The sequence below is a fragment of the Crocodylus siamensis genome, chromosome 11, assembly GCF_052110815.1.
Source record: "Crocodylus siamensis isolate JL-2025a chromosome 11, ASM5211081v1, whole genome shotgun sequence".
Taxonomy (NCBI): Eukaryota; Metazoa; Chordata; order Crocodylia; family Crocodylidae; genus Crocodylus; species Crocodylus siamensis.
Window position 1 is genome coordinate 38892735 of NC_143405.1, and position 17162 is coordinate 38909896.

Below are 17162 nucleotides of genomic sequence, written 5' to 3' on the forward strand. Positions count from 1 at the left end.
ACGTTTAGGGATTAGTATTACTTGTCTGATGCACTTTCTTGGCCTGACTATGAAAATTGCACATGGCCTTGAGTAAATGGCAGTGCAGTCTTCCCCCTTCTGACTTCCCATCTCTATAGGTAATACCCTGAGGCATGTGCCCTGCAAAGGCTCAATTCACTTTCTCTCTGTCTCCCCAATATTCAGAGGAAGCTCAGAGTCTGCAATCTCTTTAGATACACACATGGAAGAAAGGAAAAGCAAATTGTCCAGCAAACACACTGTTACCTCCCCCTACTTTTTGCAGTCATCAGTTCTGTTGGTTGGTGTTTAGGGAGGTTGAGGAATACAAATGGAAGGGCACTTTTGGGCAATGAATGCTTGGAGGGAACAACATCTACTTTCTTAAGCAGAGCACAGGAACTAACATGGTTATTGTTGCTCATACAGAGTATTAGGGATGGCCCTTTTTACCATGTCACTGACTCATGTAACGTCCAGGTAAGTGGTTCTCAACCTTCTTAGAGTCAAGGCACCCTTAGAAAATGCTGGCTCTTCATCTTCACTTGTTTCTTGACTATGAACAAGTTAAGGAGCAATCCTTCTGTTGCAAAGAACTCAGAAAACCCACAACAAGATGCTTTTGATGCTATGGATTCCTATTTGAAATCTTGTTTTGAAAATGTGAATTATATGTAAGTTGTTACCAGACCTAACCCATGCTAAAATTGGACCAGAAAACAGGCTTCATGTGCTCCCAGTAGCCTAGGTTGTAATGTATTGTACTAGTTAGTAGGGGTGTATGAAACAGGGCATATTCAATTCAGATTTGGCCCGATTCAGGGGACAGTGATTCAGGTCGCTGATTCAGATCACAGTCCCGATTTTCTTTTCGGCCAAATCCAAATCTGAATATTTGATTCTGAATTGGAGAATCAGCGATTTGGCCATAGACACAGATTTTATGTTTTTTCTACATACCTCGAGGTACCGGACACGGCTTGTGAATGCTGAGATGGTGGGGCTGACGGAGCGTCTCACAGGAGCATAGCGGGGCCCCCTGCATGCTCGGCAACAGACCTGGTAATGGACCAGAAGTAGTTCCGGTCCACTTCCAGGTCCACTACTGAGTACATAGAGGACCCCCCTCCACCCCCAGCTCTGTGATTGGTTGTGGGGGGACCCCAGGTACCCCCCAGACCCAGGAGGCACCAGTCGCCAAGCTGGGGGGGGGGGGTGAGGAGGAGCATCCCCTGTACACTCCGTAGCAGACCTGGAAGTGGACTGGAAGTGCTTCTGGTCCAGTTCTGGGTCTGCTGCTCAGCACGCTGGGGAACCTCCCCCCCCCCAATGCTCCTGTGGAACGCTTTATCCTTCCACCATCTCAGCAGTCATGAGCTGTGCCTGGTACCTCAAGGTATGCAGAAAAAGCATATAAAGCTGTGGCTATGGCTGAGATTAATGGGTCTCCTAATTCAATTTGGATTCAGAGATTCAGCCACCAAATTGGATCAAATGCTTTCCGAATCAAATCGGCCACTGAAGCTTTGCACAGCCCTACTTGTTAGAATATTTCAAATGCTGAGAGCTTTGTGCCTAGGTCTATCGCATTGCTGTAGTCCATAGCAAAATATGAAAAAGACAAACTGATTTCCCGTCAGGATAGGGCAGTGTGTTTGCTAGTGTGTAAGGCTTGCTGAAAAGCAGGGAAAGCATGTATTTTATTATGCATAATTAATAAACAGATGGATTTGCATCATTTGAACTTTCATGGAACAGTAATTTCCCTCAGCCATGGAAAGCATAAGTATGTATGTGCAGTGAGCACACTGATTTTTGATATCCAATTTACTGAGATGGCCCAAGATGTCTGAAAAATCACCTTTTCATTTATTTTTGCTGCTACAGTTTTCTCATAAATCAGGCATAATCGCACATCAAATGAGAAGCCAGTGAAATGGTAACCTGCTCTCCCAGCCATGGTATTGAAGACTACCTATGCAGTTTTAAAAAAATTATCTGACAGCTAGACAATTTCAAGTGGAACACAACTGCTTATGGTTAAGATTTTCTAAATTTATTGTACATTGCCTCAAAGAACCAGCAGACATTCCCAAATCTAGCCTACAGTATATCAAAATATATGCATATCACTGTGGTAGTTATATGGAGTTGCTTCTACAACATTCACCTTTGGTTTCCACGTGCTCTGTAACTGAAGTTTATGCTACTACTAGGCTTTTAATAGTTGTCCCATCTTCAGCTGTTTTTGCTGGAGCCAGAATAAGGAGTGAAACACTTATTTTTGTAACTGACTAAATCCTAAGCATACTTTCTGATCACCTCCTTCTTAAGGATCAGTCCTCATTTTCCATCTCTCTGTGATACAGTGCACAAAAAAGATAAGTGACTAATAGTTTCCTTCTCTCCTTTCATTTTTTGCAGCAATGTTGTGACTGTTGCTCTCTAGGACTGAGAGTAAAAAGTGAGGGGAAAACCTGTGAGTCCAACCCAAACTTGGGCTACCCTTGCAACCATGTGATGCTTTCTTGCTGTGAAGGAGAAGATCATCTCATATCTCCAGAAATAAAAAGGCATCCTGAGCCTCTGCCAACAATGTCCCCTGAAAAAAGTAGGTAGCCTTTCGAATTGCAGGTGGTTGTAGATGTGAAAGGTGTCTCCACTGCAGGCTATAGATAAGGTGATCCTTTAGAAGCACACTCATATGCACTTTCAGGAGATGTCCTAAGTTTTACAAATAGTGATGTTGAGAAAATGATTAGATGTTCTGAACTTTAGGCACTCACCCACCTATTAGTACTTCATTATCTAGGAAGTTGGACAGTGCTGCTGTGTGCCCCATAAATGACTTAAGCAGGACCATTCAGTTTTCTGTATGTAAAATACTAACGCTTAGATAAATTCTCAGTCCTCTTTCCTTATTGCTTGTCACACCACAGGAGCAAAAGGGAGTAAGCAAGTAACTTTTAAATAGTTTTTCTCAAAAAATACTAGCTCTTCAGTAGGCAGATTGTGTTGAAAGAAACACTGCATTGAGATAGAGAGACTGAGCCAGTTGACAGTTAAAAAGTTCTCACTAGACGGTGTGCTAGTTCATGCTTCAGTGAATACAAAGTGGAATGAAAGGCCCTCACCTCAGAATATCCTACAGGGCCACAAGGGAATGGATTTTATTCACAAAACAAAAGAGGAGAAGGAGGTGATGGTCACATCTTTATATCCAGTGGTTGGGGCACTTTGGAGAGGTGGGAGATCAAGCTACTGTTTCAAAGCAAATGCAGAAGAATTTAATCTCATATCCCAGTAAGTGTCCTAACCACTGGGCTATAGGGTACAAAACTACAACTTCCTCTTATTCCTCCTTGTGTTTATGAATGTTACCTAAGTTCCTCTGTGAATTAAGCCTGAAAAAATAAAATTGTGTTTTGAAAGTATCTTATTACCTATATTTTTTTCATATTTTCAGCCCAAACTGTTTATCAAATACAGCCTGAAACTCTGCTTGAGGCCCCTGACAGACATTAATTTAAAGGTGTAATGGGATCTGATGCATGATCCCAACAGTTGTACTTCCTGCCATGCCACATGTGTATGGCAGGAGATGCAGTTGTGGGATTGATCATTAGATCTCATTGAATCGTATTTGTAGGTGCAGCAGGAGCACCTGTATTGGCAAGAAGCAAGTTTGACTCCCTGTGCTGCCCCAGTTGGGATCTGTAATCAGCTGACTGGGACTTCTGGGTAGGAGAGTGTGTGGTGGGCTCCCCTAGCTGGGGCCCCGATCAGCTGATGGGCACCCCCAGCTTCTGGAGCACGTGGAAGTCTTGAAGGGTTCCAGTGCAGTTTTGGAGGCTGGGAGCACTGGCCACACAGTCAAAGGCGTGAAAGGAACCAGACCCAAAGTTATAATGCATATTTTGTGTAATTTCTTTTGTGCTCCAAAGATCATGTCCTTGAGGAACGACCACTCCTTCATGTACCCCATTTGCCTTCCATCCCTGGTCTCACATCACCTCCCCTACTAATGCCAGGAGCCTGCCAAAGTCAGCATTTTTGAAGTCCAGGACTTCAATCCTGCTAGTTGATTTGTCAACTTTGTGGCGGACAGTGAACCTGATGAGCTCATGGTCACTGTCACCCAGGCTACCCTCAATGTTCAAGCCACACATCAGATCATCTCCTTTGGTCAAGACCAAGTTTAGGAGAGCGGTATGTCTAAACTTCCTTTTTATGTTTTGCTTACTGAAGAGTTCCCTGCTAAGCCAAGCTGGTCTTCTGCCATACTTGCTAGTCATCCAGTGCATTGGGATGGTTCATTCCTCCGCCCTAAATAAAGTTTTTGCACCTTCAGTAAGGTACAGCTAGCTCTTCTGGACTCTTTTCCTCCTCAGACTGGCCTCCCAGGGGATCCTACCAATCCATTCCCTCAGTGAGTCAAAGTCTGCTTTTCTCAAGTTCAGAGTCCATACTCTGCTGCTCTCTTTCCTTGGGATCATGAACTGCCCAAGTTGCCATCCACTACCACATTCCTCACCAATTCCTCCCTTTTTGTGAGCATCAGGTCAATAAGAGCATGACCCTCAGCTTGCTTCTCTAATGGTTGCACCAGGAAGTTGTCCCCAGCACCCTCCAAAACTTCCTCAGTTGCTTGTTGACTGCTATATTGCCCTCACAGCAGATGTCAGGGTGATTGAAGTCCCCCATGAGAATGAGGTTCCTGTGATTGGGAAACTTCCATTTGCTGTTTAAAGAAAGCCTCATTTACCACATCCACTTGGTCTTGTTGTGGTGGGTGTCTGCTATAGACCACATCACCCTTGTTGCTCTCCCCTCTGACCTAACCAAGAGACTTTCAATAGGTACATCTCCAGCTTCATACTAGAGCTCTGAGCAATACAGCTCTTTACATAAAGTATGACTCCTCCTCCTCTTCTACCCTGCCTGTCCTTCCAGAACAGAACAGAACTGTTCCCATGAAGGGGAAATGTAGCAGAAGGGCTGACAAGCCCTCCTGGCTCAATAGGGACATTGCAGTCCTCCTTGAAAAAGAAAAAAGAGGCGTACACACAGTGGAAGCTAGGGACAGTCCTCAAGGAGGACTATATGACAGTGGTCCACACTTGTAGGCAACTGAGTTTAAGTTAGTCAAGGACAATGAGAAGTCCTTCTTTAGGTATGTAGGGAGCAGAAGGAAAACAAATGGAAGTATGGGGCCCCTGCTTAACACCTTGGGGCAGCTGGTAATGGACACTCGGGGGAAAAAACTGAACTCCTGAATGCCCATTTTGCTTCGGTATTTCACGAGACCAAGGGGAAAGACAAGTGAGATAAGGATCACAGAGGGCATGGTGGGAATGATAGCCTTCCCATTGTGGATGCTGAGCTGGTACAAAACCAGCTAGAAAAGCTAGACATTTATAAGTCAGCAGGACCAAATAGACTTCACCCAAGAGTGCTGATGGAGCTGGCTGAGATCATTGTGGAACCCCTGGCAAAACTCTTTCAGAAATTGTGACACACAGGGGAGAGTCCTGAGGATTGGAAGAAGGCCAAGATTGTGCCCATCTTCAAGAAGAGGAAGGAAGACCTGGGCAACTATAGGCCAATTGGCCTAACCTCCATCCCATGGAAAATCCTGCAAAAACTCATTAAAGAATCTGTGCATGATACCCTCATTGAGCATAAGATTCTGAATGACAGCAAGCATGGGTTTGTTGTGGGTAAATCTTGTCTTGCCTATCTCATCTCTTGCTGTGAACAGGTCTCTCACCACCTGAACATGGGAGAGAAGGGTGGCGTTATATACCTAGACTTTCAAAAGGATTTTGATCTAGTATCCCATGATATCCTTGTGGAAAAATTGGAAGATTGTGGGCTTAACTGCTCAAGAGTTCAGTGGGTGGAAAACTGGTTGCATGGTAGGACCCAGAGAGTTCTCATGAACGGATCTGTGTTATCCTGGCAAGAAGTAGCCAGTGGTGCCCTTTGGGTCCATGCTTGGACTGATAAAGATGTTGGAAAAACACCCCTGATTTGGATGTGGGGGTGAAAAGCTCACTGGCCAAGTTTGCGGATTACACCAAGTTATGAGGGAGCATGGTCATGCCAGAAGATGGGTTGCAGGTATAGGCGGACCTGGAGAGGCTGGAGAGTTGGGCAGACCAGAACCAGATGAAGTTCTGGTCAACACTGAGAAGTGTAAGGTGCTCCATCTAGAGGCAAACAATTCCCAACATACCTACAGGCTCGTTGACGACAGTTTGACTTGCACCACAGCCAAAAGGGACCTAGGGATAGTGATCGAGCATTGCATGAGCTGACAATGCAGTGCTGTGGCCAGCAGGACAAACAATACACTGGCATGCATTAACTGTTGCATCTCATTCAAAACTAAGGAAGTGATACTCCCACTGTACTCCACTGGTGTACTCCCACTGTTGAGATGGCAGTTTGAGTACTGCATCCAGTTCTGGGTGCCACACTTCAACAAGGACGTGGAAAAACTTGAGAGGATCCAGAAAAGAGCCACCTGTATGATCAGGGACTTGCAAGACAAGCCATATGAGGAGAGGCTCAGTGGCTTGGGCCTCTCCAGTCTATAGAAGAGAGGTCTGAGAAGGGACTTGGTAGCACCTTACCACTACATCAGGGGAGTATATCAAGAACTCGGTGAACAGCTGTTCACCAGGGCATCCCTGGAAAAGACAAGAAGCAATGGATACAAACTCCTAGATGGCTGCTTTATGCTCAGTTCCAGGAAAAACTCCTTCAAGGTCAGGGTGTCCAGACTGAAATAAACTCCTTCCCGTGGTGGTGCAGTCACCTGCCCTGGAAATCTTCAAAAGGAGACTGGACAGTAGGGCTGTGCAAAGCTTCAGGTGATGATTCGATTTGGCCTGATTCAGTGGCTGAATCTCCAAACCTGATTCGAATTGGGACCAATGAAAAGGTCCGAATTGATTCAAAGCTCTCCAGATTTTCAGAAAAGATTTGGAGAGCTTCAGTGATTTGGAAAGTCTCCATCAGCTGCAGCAGGGTGCTGGTGGCAGTCTCGGAGCTGGTAAGTAAGGGGTGAGACAGGAGGGGCTGGGGGAGGGGACCACAGGGGGACTGCCCCATGCTGCATGGGGGCTCTGCCATGAGCCCAATTCATGGCTGCCCCACCCACCCCAGCTCCAGCCTTTTAAGGAGAAAGTCACAAGAAGAACCCTGGGACTTGGGTTCCTGCAGCAGCCTTGGGGCTTCGGTGGGCTTGTGCAGAACCCCACATGTAGCAGGGGGCAGCGGAGATTGCCCCTGGCTGGCAAAAACTAGTGAGCCCGGGGGGTTTTCTTGTTTGTTTGTTTTTTTTTCTTTAAAGGGCCAAAGCTGGGGCAGGCAGGGCAGCCATGGTGGGGGGGAGGGTTGGGACAGTGGGGGGCATCATGAAGAGCCCCCCCACAGTGTGGAGCAGTGGGGAGTCCATGAGGATCCCCCACACACACACCTGGCAACACCTAATGAGGTGGTGCCTTTTTTTTTTAAAGTGCCGGGAGCTGGGGCAGGCAGGGCAGCCATTGCCAGGCCGGGAGGGCAGGCAGAGGATGGACCTGAGTGATTTGGATATTCAGAGATTCAGCATCAGCCAAATCTCCAAATCAGATTTGTCCGAATTGATTCAGGACAGTGATTCAAATCACCAAATCGAATCGCTGTCCCCCGAATCAGCCAAATCCAAAGTGAATGCTAGTCACTTTGCACAAGCCTACTGGACAGTCACCTCACTGGGGTCACTTGACCCTAGTTGTCTTTTCCTGCCTAGTGCAGGGGGACTGGACCTGGTGATCTACAAGGTCCCTTCCAGCCCCTAACAATCTATGAATCTATAAAAAGTGAAGCTTTCGACAAATGACTAGGGAGGGATATAAGAGTATTGCTCAGGAAGGCAGGGATGAAATCATGAAGGCTAAAGCACAACTGGAGTTGCAGCTAGCAAGGGATGTAAAGGGTAACAAGAAGAGTTTCTACAAGTGTGTCAGCAACAAGAGAAAGATCAGGGAAAGTGCAGGTCCCTTACTAAATGAGGGAGGTAGCCTTGTGACAGAAGATGCAGAAAAGGCTGAAGTGCTCAATGCCTTTTTTGCCTCAGTCTTCAAAGGCAAGTTCAGCTCCCAGGCTACTGCTCCTGGCAGCACACATTTGGGGAGAAGGTGGGCAGTCAGCAGCGGAAAAAGAACAGGTTAGGGACTATTTAGAAAACCTGGACATATACAAGTCCATGAAGCTAGATGGGATTCACCCTAGGGTGCTGAGGGAATTGGCTGATCCAGAGCCACTGGCCATCATCTTTGAAAACTCATAGTGATCAGGAGAGGTCCCAAATGATTGGAAAAGGGCAAATATAGTGCCTATCTTTAAGAAAGGGAAGAAGGAGAATCCAGAGAACTACAGACTAGTGAGCTTCACCTAAATTGCTGGAAAAATCTTGAAGAAGGTCCTCGAGGAATCGATTTCTAAGCACGCTGAGAAGAGGGTGATTAGGAACAGTCAACGTGAATTCAGCAAGCGCATGTTATGCCTGACCAACTAAATTGCCTTCTACGATGAGATGACTGACTCTATGGATATGGGGAGAGCAGCGAACATGATATACCTTGATTTCAGCACGGCTTTTGATATGGTCTCTGACAACATTCTCAGAAGCAAGCTAAGGAAGTATGGGTTGGATGAATGGTCTGTAAGGTGGATAGAAAACTAGCTGGATGTTTGGGTTCAGAGGGTAGTAGTCAATGGTTTGATGTCTAGTTGGCAGCTGGTATCAAGTGGAGTGGCCCAGGAATCAATCCTGGGCCTGGCTATGTTTTAGTATCTTCATCAGTTACCTGTAAGATGGGATGGAGTGTACTCTTAACAAGTTTGTGGATGACACCAAGTTGGGAGGACTAGTAGATATGCTGGAGGGTAGGTCTAAGATTCAGAGAGGCCTAGAGAAATTGGAGGATTGGACCAAAAGAAATCTCATAAGCTTCAATAGGGACTAGTGTAAAGTCCTACACTTAGGACAGAACAATCCCATGCACTGATACAGGCTGGGGACCAACTGGCTAAGCAGCACCTCTGCAGAAAAGGACCTGTGGGTTACAGTGGACAATAAGTTGGATATGAGCCAACAGTGTCCCCGTGTTCCAAAGAAAGCTAACAGCATGCTGGGCTGCATTAGTAGGAGCATTGCCAGGAGATAGAGGGTTGTTCCAAATAGGGTGGAGCTGAACTGTTCTCAGTGGTAGCAGATTACAGAAAAAAGAGCAATGGTTTCAAGTTGCAGCAAGGGAAGTTTTGGTTAGATGTTAGGAAAAACTGGGCATGTCTACATGAGACACTGTGCATTGGCTTAATAATACTGCATGATAGTATCATGGCAAAAATGGTGCTGATAGTCTACTGCAAAGTGTTATTAGGGGATTGTGCAGTAAACATCATTAAATAACCACTCACCAGTGCTACTGCACAGTAAGTTTAGGTACTGCACATTTAGTTTTTACTTTATTAAGGAAGCATTAAACTAAATGTGCGGTATCTAAGGCGCATTAATGAATGTGTAGATGTGTCCACTGTCACACTAGGAGGGTAGTATAGTATTGGAACAGGCTAGCCATAGAGGTTGTAAAATCTCTACCTTTGGAGGTTAAGACCCAGCTAGACAAAGTCTTGGACGGGATGATCTAGTTGGGGCTGGTCCTGCTTTGAGCAGGGGATTGGACTAGATGACCTCCTGAGGTCTTTTTCAACACTAACTTTCTATGATTTTATGATCACTGAGTAAACTGAAAATATTTAGAAAAATGTATGTCCTGAGGTCACACAAGAAGAAGTTGTAGGATAGGCAACTGAATCTTGGGCCTTCCAATCTCCTCTTTACCCACTATATCATGCAATACATCGACAACCTACTACACATGAAAAACAAGTTACAGTTTTCCCTGTGGAGTAGCAACATCAGGACTGGGTTTCAAATATTTGTCCATTCTCTTCGACTGAGTTGTCTGCTGGTTTCCAGCCACTCCAAGGACCAACTCGATAGTGTTGTATTATACACATTACTAAAATTCAAAAGCTGTGAAACTTCAATGAGAAACAGAAATCTAGAAACCTGAGCAGACTTTTATTTTTTCCCTAAGGAACTAAAAGCCCTTTATTATATAACACTTTTGAGATTTCTCAAAGAAATGTCAACATTTGTGTAAGTATCCCCTTGGGTTAGGGGTGGGTACTCCATTCAATTTTTCCCCTCAGAGGAGTATCTTATACAGTATGGAAAAAAATACACAGGGCAGAAGAAAAAGGCTAAAGATTTACATGGGTATTTACAAAGTAAAACAATGTCAAATGTGACCCTAGTGTTCCCTGTATTTTTATATGAAAATCTTTATAGCTCCTGGAAATTCTAAGTAAAAATAAAGTCTCTTCTAAGGAATTTTGTTCCCTGTGCAATATATCAAAAGTAAAGATACAGAGGAATTGCATGTACAACATCTTTAATAACCATTTCACATGTTGTTAGGAAAGCAAAGCAGACACAATGTCACAGCAGTGGTTAATGATCCTTCAGAGTGTTAACTGCATGTGACTAGCTGCAAAATCATTACATATTCTTTACATTTTTTTGGCCAGATCCTCAACTGGTATAAGCCAGTATTACTTTTTGGAGAACAATGGCCCCACCCTAATTTATACCAGCCAAGAATCTTGCCCATCTCTATGCTATGTTATCTAATCACATAGCTTGAATTCTTTGAAAGATGGCTCTTTTTGTTTTTATATCAATATTTGTCATGTCATTCTAGATTTGTCACACACTTTGAATAGTTTGCAGTAGTTTTACATTTTGTGTGTTTTGCATTTCACAATACATCCCAAGCTGCAGTTCAGTCAGCCAGGGACATATTTGAATTATAAGGGGAGCCAGTGGCAATGTGCACATGCACCCCTTGAGAGCCCTGGTACCCCCCCACCCCCCGACAGCCAGCGCTCCCCGGTTAGGCAATGGGCAGGCGGTAGCGCCGGTGCCCCCCTTGCGAGCAACAGCCAGAGAGTGGGGGCACCAAGAGAAGCATCACTGACACTTCCAGGACTCCCCGATCAGCAAAATAAGCCATGGGGAGACCCCACCCAGTTGCTGACTGGCTGCTGGGGAGGCATGTGCCCCCCCCGACTCAGGAGTCACCAGTCGCCCATGAGCTTTCCAAGTTTAAATATCTTCACATCTAAACCATAAAGAAAAGTATGGGTGCTTTGTAATAAGAAAAAAGCTCTTAGTTTTAGGAATGTGAAAGGTTAAACATTTAAATGATAAGTATATTTATATTGCTAATGCATTACTGGTTAATATTTAGTGCAGCACAGTCCAGTGGAGAAGGGAAGCAGTGCGATGCCTCAGGAACAGGAAGGTGGCAGGGCAGGTGCGAGGGAAGGAAGGAGGGGCGAGGGGGAGACTAGTTTTCCTAGCCAGTCTGCTCCCTCTTTTCCACCAAGCTGGTGGCTACAGTGGACTGGGAAAGCCCTTTGCCTTCTTTTGCCACCCATGGGTTTACATAAGCTATGTCATCTGGAAGGACTTGCTGTCACCTCCTACTCCCCTGTGGTCAAAGGCCCATGGAGCAGCTCCCAGCAGCAGCTGTGTCCAACTGGGTCTGTGTACAGCCCTTGGATCCTCGCGCTGCTCCAGGCAGGTGGCCGCAGCCCCTCCCTCGTGGCAACGTGGGGGCCAGGCACATGCCGACCTGGGGCTCCGTGCCCCTTGACTGGGACTATGTATTTGTTAACCATTTAAGCAGTATAATAGAGGAGATTAAACAGATATTTTAAAATGATGTTTCCACGCCTAGTTAGCTTGCCTTCTCTGGAATGGAAAAAAACAAAAATGACAACATTTTTATACAAAAAATTCCCCCCAGATAACCAGCTTTGAATTTTGCACCAAATTCAGCTGTTGGTTGCCTTGGAAAGTTGTTACCACTACGTGGCTCTTGCAAAGAAGGAATGCTGGGCTACAGGTATGAAGTTCCTCTGGATCTGTCACTCTTTGTGAATTTTCAGCTTTATGTGAATTGCTAACCTCAGATGAGATTGCAGAGATATAAAAGTGCATGGAGCAAATTTGGTGTAAGCTTCTGTTAAACTCAGTGTTGAGTAAGACTTGCTAGTTTGGTGTTTGCAGCTAAAAGGATAGCTGGTAATAATTTAATTGTAAATAGTTTAATAACAGCTTGGGTTTTGTTTACAGAAACATGTGAAGAGACAAAAATGTGTTTGATCTAACTGCAGGACAAATGGCAGAAAATCCAGTAGGGATCACTGCCAAACTAAGAGGAGTTTTCCATTCCTAAACAACTCTGTTGCTGCATGTCTGTTGTTAAATTGCTGCCTTTGGGCCTTGAGCACATGGACCTGGAACTGGTACAGGGCCATTAGTATAGTGGGTGAACTGAATGACTCAGCAAAACATTTGGGTAGGCTGGAGGTATATAATTCTTACATCTTACTCTGCAGTGTGTCTAAATTCAGAACTGCCCTTAAACATGTGCTTGAAATGAAACCTATGCTTAATTCCTGTTGGCTTCAAAGAGATTTAGGTACCTGTATAAATTTAAGCATATGCTAAATATTGTGCTAATTAGGGATGTTATGCTGAACCGAGGCCCTGGAGAGCTGCACTGAACATCTGTCATACTTTTTCAAATGGAGTAGATCAGTGATGCACAACTTTTGGCCTCATAGGCCAGAGGAATGGAGAAGGGCCCGTCTGCAGGCCAGATTGGGTCTGGGGCCCAACACCAGCACTATTCTCTCTGTGCCCCATACACCAGGATGGGTTCTGGGGGCCTGACACCATCCCCTCCTGTGCCCCTGTACCCTGGGATGGGGTCCCAGGAGCCCAGCAGTGCCCCCTCCTGTCAGGATTGGGTCCTGACACTGACCCTCTGCCCCCTCTCACACTGAGATTGAGTCCTGGTGCCCAGTAGGCCTGTGCAAGCAGCTAGTATTTTTTTTGGATTCGGCCAATTCAGGGGATAGTGATTTGATTTGGTGATTCGAATCACTGTCCTGAACTGATTCCGCTGAATCTGATTCGGAGATTTGGCTGCCGCCGAATCTCTGAATCAAACAGATGGCTGACCTGCCTGGCCCCAGCATCCCAGCTCTATAAAAAATAAAATAAAATAAAAATCCCTGCATTCACCAGCTGCTGCCAGGTGGGGTGGGGGGACAGGGCAATCCCTGCTGCCCCACAGTGCCCTGTGCTGCATAGGAGGGCTCTGTCACAAGCCCCTAGAAGCCCCAGTGGTCGCTGCAACAGCCGGTGAGTGTGGAACTTTTTTTATTTTTAAAAAGCCAGGACACTGGGGCCAGGAGGTGCAGCCATTGGCGGGGCTGGGAGAGCAGACAGTGGTTGGGAGGCACTCAAGGGGACTGGGGACAGGAGATGGGGCCTGGCAGGGGTCCCCCCATGGTCCCTTCCCCCCTCTTCCGGCCCCTACCTACCCCACCTATTTACCGGCATGGAGTCCAGATTCAGAATGCAGGACCTCCATCTAACCCAGGAGGTGCACAGCCCCACCAGGGGAGATGCCTTGTTGGACCTGCTGCTGGCCACGGGTGATGACCTGGTGTGGGAGCTGAAGGTGCTAGATCACCTGGGCGACAATGATCATTGCCTGCTGGAATTCACCATCCAGTGCAAGGTGGCAAAGGCCTACAGCAAGGCAGCAGCCCTAGATTCCAGGAGGGTGGACGTCAATGAGCTAAGGAGAATAGTTGGGGAAGTGCTGAGGTCCCGGAGGGGAGGGGAGCCAGGTGTCCAAGATGAGTGGTTGCTCCTTAAGGAGACGATCCTCCAAGCCGAAAGAGAGGTAATCCCAACACGGATCAAAGGGAGCAGGAGGGCACAAAAGTCCCCATGGCTCACCAAAAGCATCCGGGAATGTCTCCTAGCTAAAAGGGAGGTGCACAGCCAATGGAAGGGAGGGGCCATCACCAGGGAGGATTATACTATGGTTGCTCGGGGATGCAGGGGGGCAGTCAGGAAGGCCAGGGCAGAGATGGAACTGGGACTAGCTTCCCAGATCAGGAACAACAAGAAGTCCTTTTTTAAATACATAGGGGGCAAAAAGAAGGTTCTGGGTAATGTGGGGCCCCTGCAGGACACACTAGGAAATCTGGTCGTCACACCAGACGACAAAGCCAACATATTTAACGATTTCTTTGCCTCCGTTTTCCTGAGCAGGGACCTGAACAGTCACCCCCCCTGTGGGCCCTCCTTAGATCCTGGGGGATGTGCACCTAGGCCAAGAGTTAGTGAAGAACTAGTAAGAGAACTTCTGGAAGGACTGGTTGTATTCAAGTCAGCTGGTCCAGATGATCTCCACCCCTGAGTACTGAGGGAATTGGCTGAGGTCATTGCGGGACCCCTGGCACAGCTTCACGAGCACTCGTGGTGCTCTGGTGTGGTGCCAGAAGACTGGAAGAGGGCCCATCTTCAAAAAGGGGAAGAAGGAGGACCAGGGAAACTATAGGCCAGTTAGTCTTACCTCAATCCTGGGCAAGCTTTTTGAGAAAATTATTCTGGTGCATATGCGTGAGGGGCCAGCAGGGGAGATTATGCTCAGGGGCAATCAACATGGGTTCGTTAGTGGCAGGTCCTGTGCCTGGTGGCCTTCTATGACCAGATCACCAAATCCTTAGATGCAGGGGTAGCAGTGGACATGGTCTTTCTGGACTTTTGGAAGGCCTTCGACACAGTCTCTCACCCCGTTCTCATTAAGAAACTGGGGGACTGTGGTGTTGACACCCACACAGTCAATTGGGTCACCAACTGGCTGGAAGGCTGCACCCAGAGAGTGGTGGTAGATGGGTCATTTTCGACCTGGAGGGATGTGGGCAGTGGGGTTCTGCAGGGCTTGGTCCTCGGGCCCGCACTGTTCAACATCGTCATCAGTGACTTTGACGAGGGGGTAAAATGCACCCTGTTCAAATTTGCTGATGACACTAAGATGTGGGGGAATGCGGGTATGCTAGAAGGGAGGAATAGGATCTAGACAGGTTACAGGGGTGAGCAGAGGAGAATAGGATGGGATTCAACACTGACAAGTGCAAAGTGATGCACCTAGGGATGCACAATCAGCACCATACCTACAGGTTTGGGAACTCCCTTCTCGTCAGTACAGAGGCAGAAAAGGATCTTGGAGTCGTCATTGATTCCAAGATGGACATGGGCTGGCAGTGTGGGGATGCAGTCAGAAAGGCCAACTGCACCTTGTCATGCATCCACAGATGCATCTCAAGTAGGTCCAAGGAGGTGATACTACCCCTCTATGCAGGACTGGTCAGGCTGCAGCTGGAGTACTGCATCCAGTTCTGGGTACCGCAGTTCAGGAGGGATGTGGACAGCATGGAGAGGGTCCAGAGGAGGGCCACTCGCATGACCAGGGGGCAGCAGGGCAGGCCCTACGAGGAGAGGCTACAGGACCTGAACCTGTTCAGCCTCCGCAACAGAAGGCTGAGGGGGGATCTGGTCACTGGGGAAGTTCCTGTTCCCTCGTGCACTACCAGGAGTGACCAGGAATAACCGTCACAAGCTGGCAGAGGGCAGGTTTAGGTTAGATATCAGGAGGCGCTACTTCACTGTCAGGGCGGCTAGGATCTGGAACCAACTTCCAAGAGAAGTGGTGCTGGCTCCTACCCTGGGGCTCTTTAAGAGGAGGCTAGATGTACACCTTGCTGGGGTCGTTTGACCCTAGTACTCCTTCCTGCCACAGCAGGGGGTTGGACTCAATGATCTGCTCAGGTCCCTTCCAACCCTAGAAACTATGAAACTATGAAGTCTAGCTTCTGCAGCAGTGAGCAGCGACTGCCCAAATTTTCAAATGTCTCCAAGGCTTTCCAAATGTTTTCCAAATTAATTCGGAGGCTTCAAATTGATTCAGATCTTTGTATTGGTTTCCTGATTCGATTTAGATTCTGAGATTTGGCTGCTGAATCTCTTCCAAATTTAATCAGCACCCAGAGCTTCGCACAGCCCCAATGCCCAGTGCCTCTCTCTTCTGGCCTTGCACACTAGGATGATGCACTAGATACAGCACACAGGCCCCAGGGCTCCCCATGGGTCTGGAGTTTTGGCAGCAGGGGAATAGTGGCACTGCTCCCCTACCACCAAATTTCTAGAACCTTAGGGAGTCCCATGGGCCAGATGACACAGCACCATGGGCCAGAGGTTGCTAGTGAGCACATAGTCCCACCTTTTCTAGAGGCATTGTGTCTGCTTCTGTATTCTGTGCTTTGCAGATAATGTCTCTAGCCACCATCCTGGTCAGGCTGTGTATCTTCCAGAACTTTAATGTGTGCTTTTCACAGCCAACCAAAGAATTACTTTACTGGACTTAATGGTTCATAAATTACACTTTTAAAATTCATAAAATAATTAATAGGGTGTGCCATTTTTCTGACGTTTAATTAAGTTTTACCCAGAAGGGAGCATGGTAATGTATGTTGAGCACATTTAAATGAATGCTTAGTAAAGAATTATGAAAAGGAAACTTTTCCCCCCCAAGCACCAAACCAAAGCTCATGCTAAAGTTCAGTGAAACTCCACACACTTAGTAAAGTTAGCTCATACACCTATTAGTGGAAGGGAGGTTTTGGACAAGAGGTTTTGGCCTGCTGAAAGAAAATGTCAACTGGATAAACATTTTCTATGTGATTTAACTAAAATACCTTTCATAACCAGAATCCTTAAGTACTTTCCCTTCTGGCAAATTAAGGTAACCTGTTCAAATTATCCATAGGATTTCAAAAAATTCTCCATTCTGCCCTTGCTTTCTCCCTTCTGAAGCTTTGATTGCACATGAAAGAATTTGACTTCTTGTTTATGCTGTTGACTCTCAGGCTCTTGATCCAAGCAAAACATTTGGTAAGCAACAAAGGGAAGACTAGGATGAAGGAAAGACAGCACTGATTAGTCACTGCTGTAGGCATACTAAGCTTATCAGAAGCAAAACTGCTTTTTTTTTCCTTTTGGATTGGCTTGAAGCATCCCTGCTTTAGTGAAATATGGAAATTTCCTTATGATTAAATTGTAGGCTACAGGGTTTTTAAGAAATTATAAATAGGGATGCTATTAGGCATCA

General features: G+C 46.5%; 1 protein-coding gene across 3 annotated transcripts in view; it reads left to right on the forward strand.

Annotated features, from left to right (window-relative positions):
* Nucleotides 1-17162, forward strand: part of FBLN2 (fibulin 2) — a 247445-nt gene that overhangs the window by 186673 nt on the left and 43610 nt on the right. For all 3 annotated transcript variants that reach the window (XM_090021495.1, XM_090021494.1, XM_090021496.1), the window contains one exon: nucleotides 2425-2611. In XM_090021495.1, the coding sequence (XP_089877621.1) occupies nucleotides 2425-2611 (187 nt within the window). The remainder of the gene's footprint in view (nucleotides 1-2424; nucleotides 2612-17162) is intronic.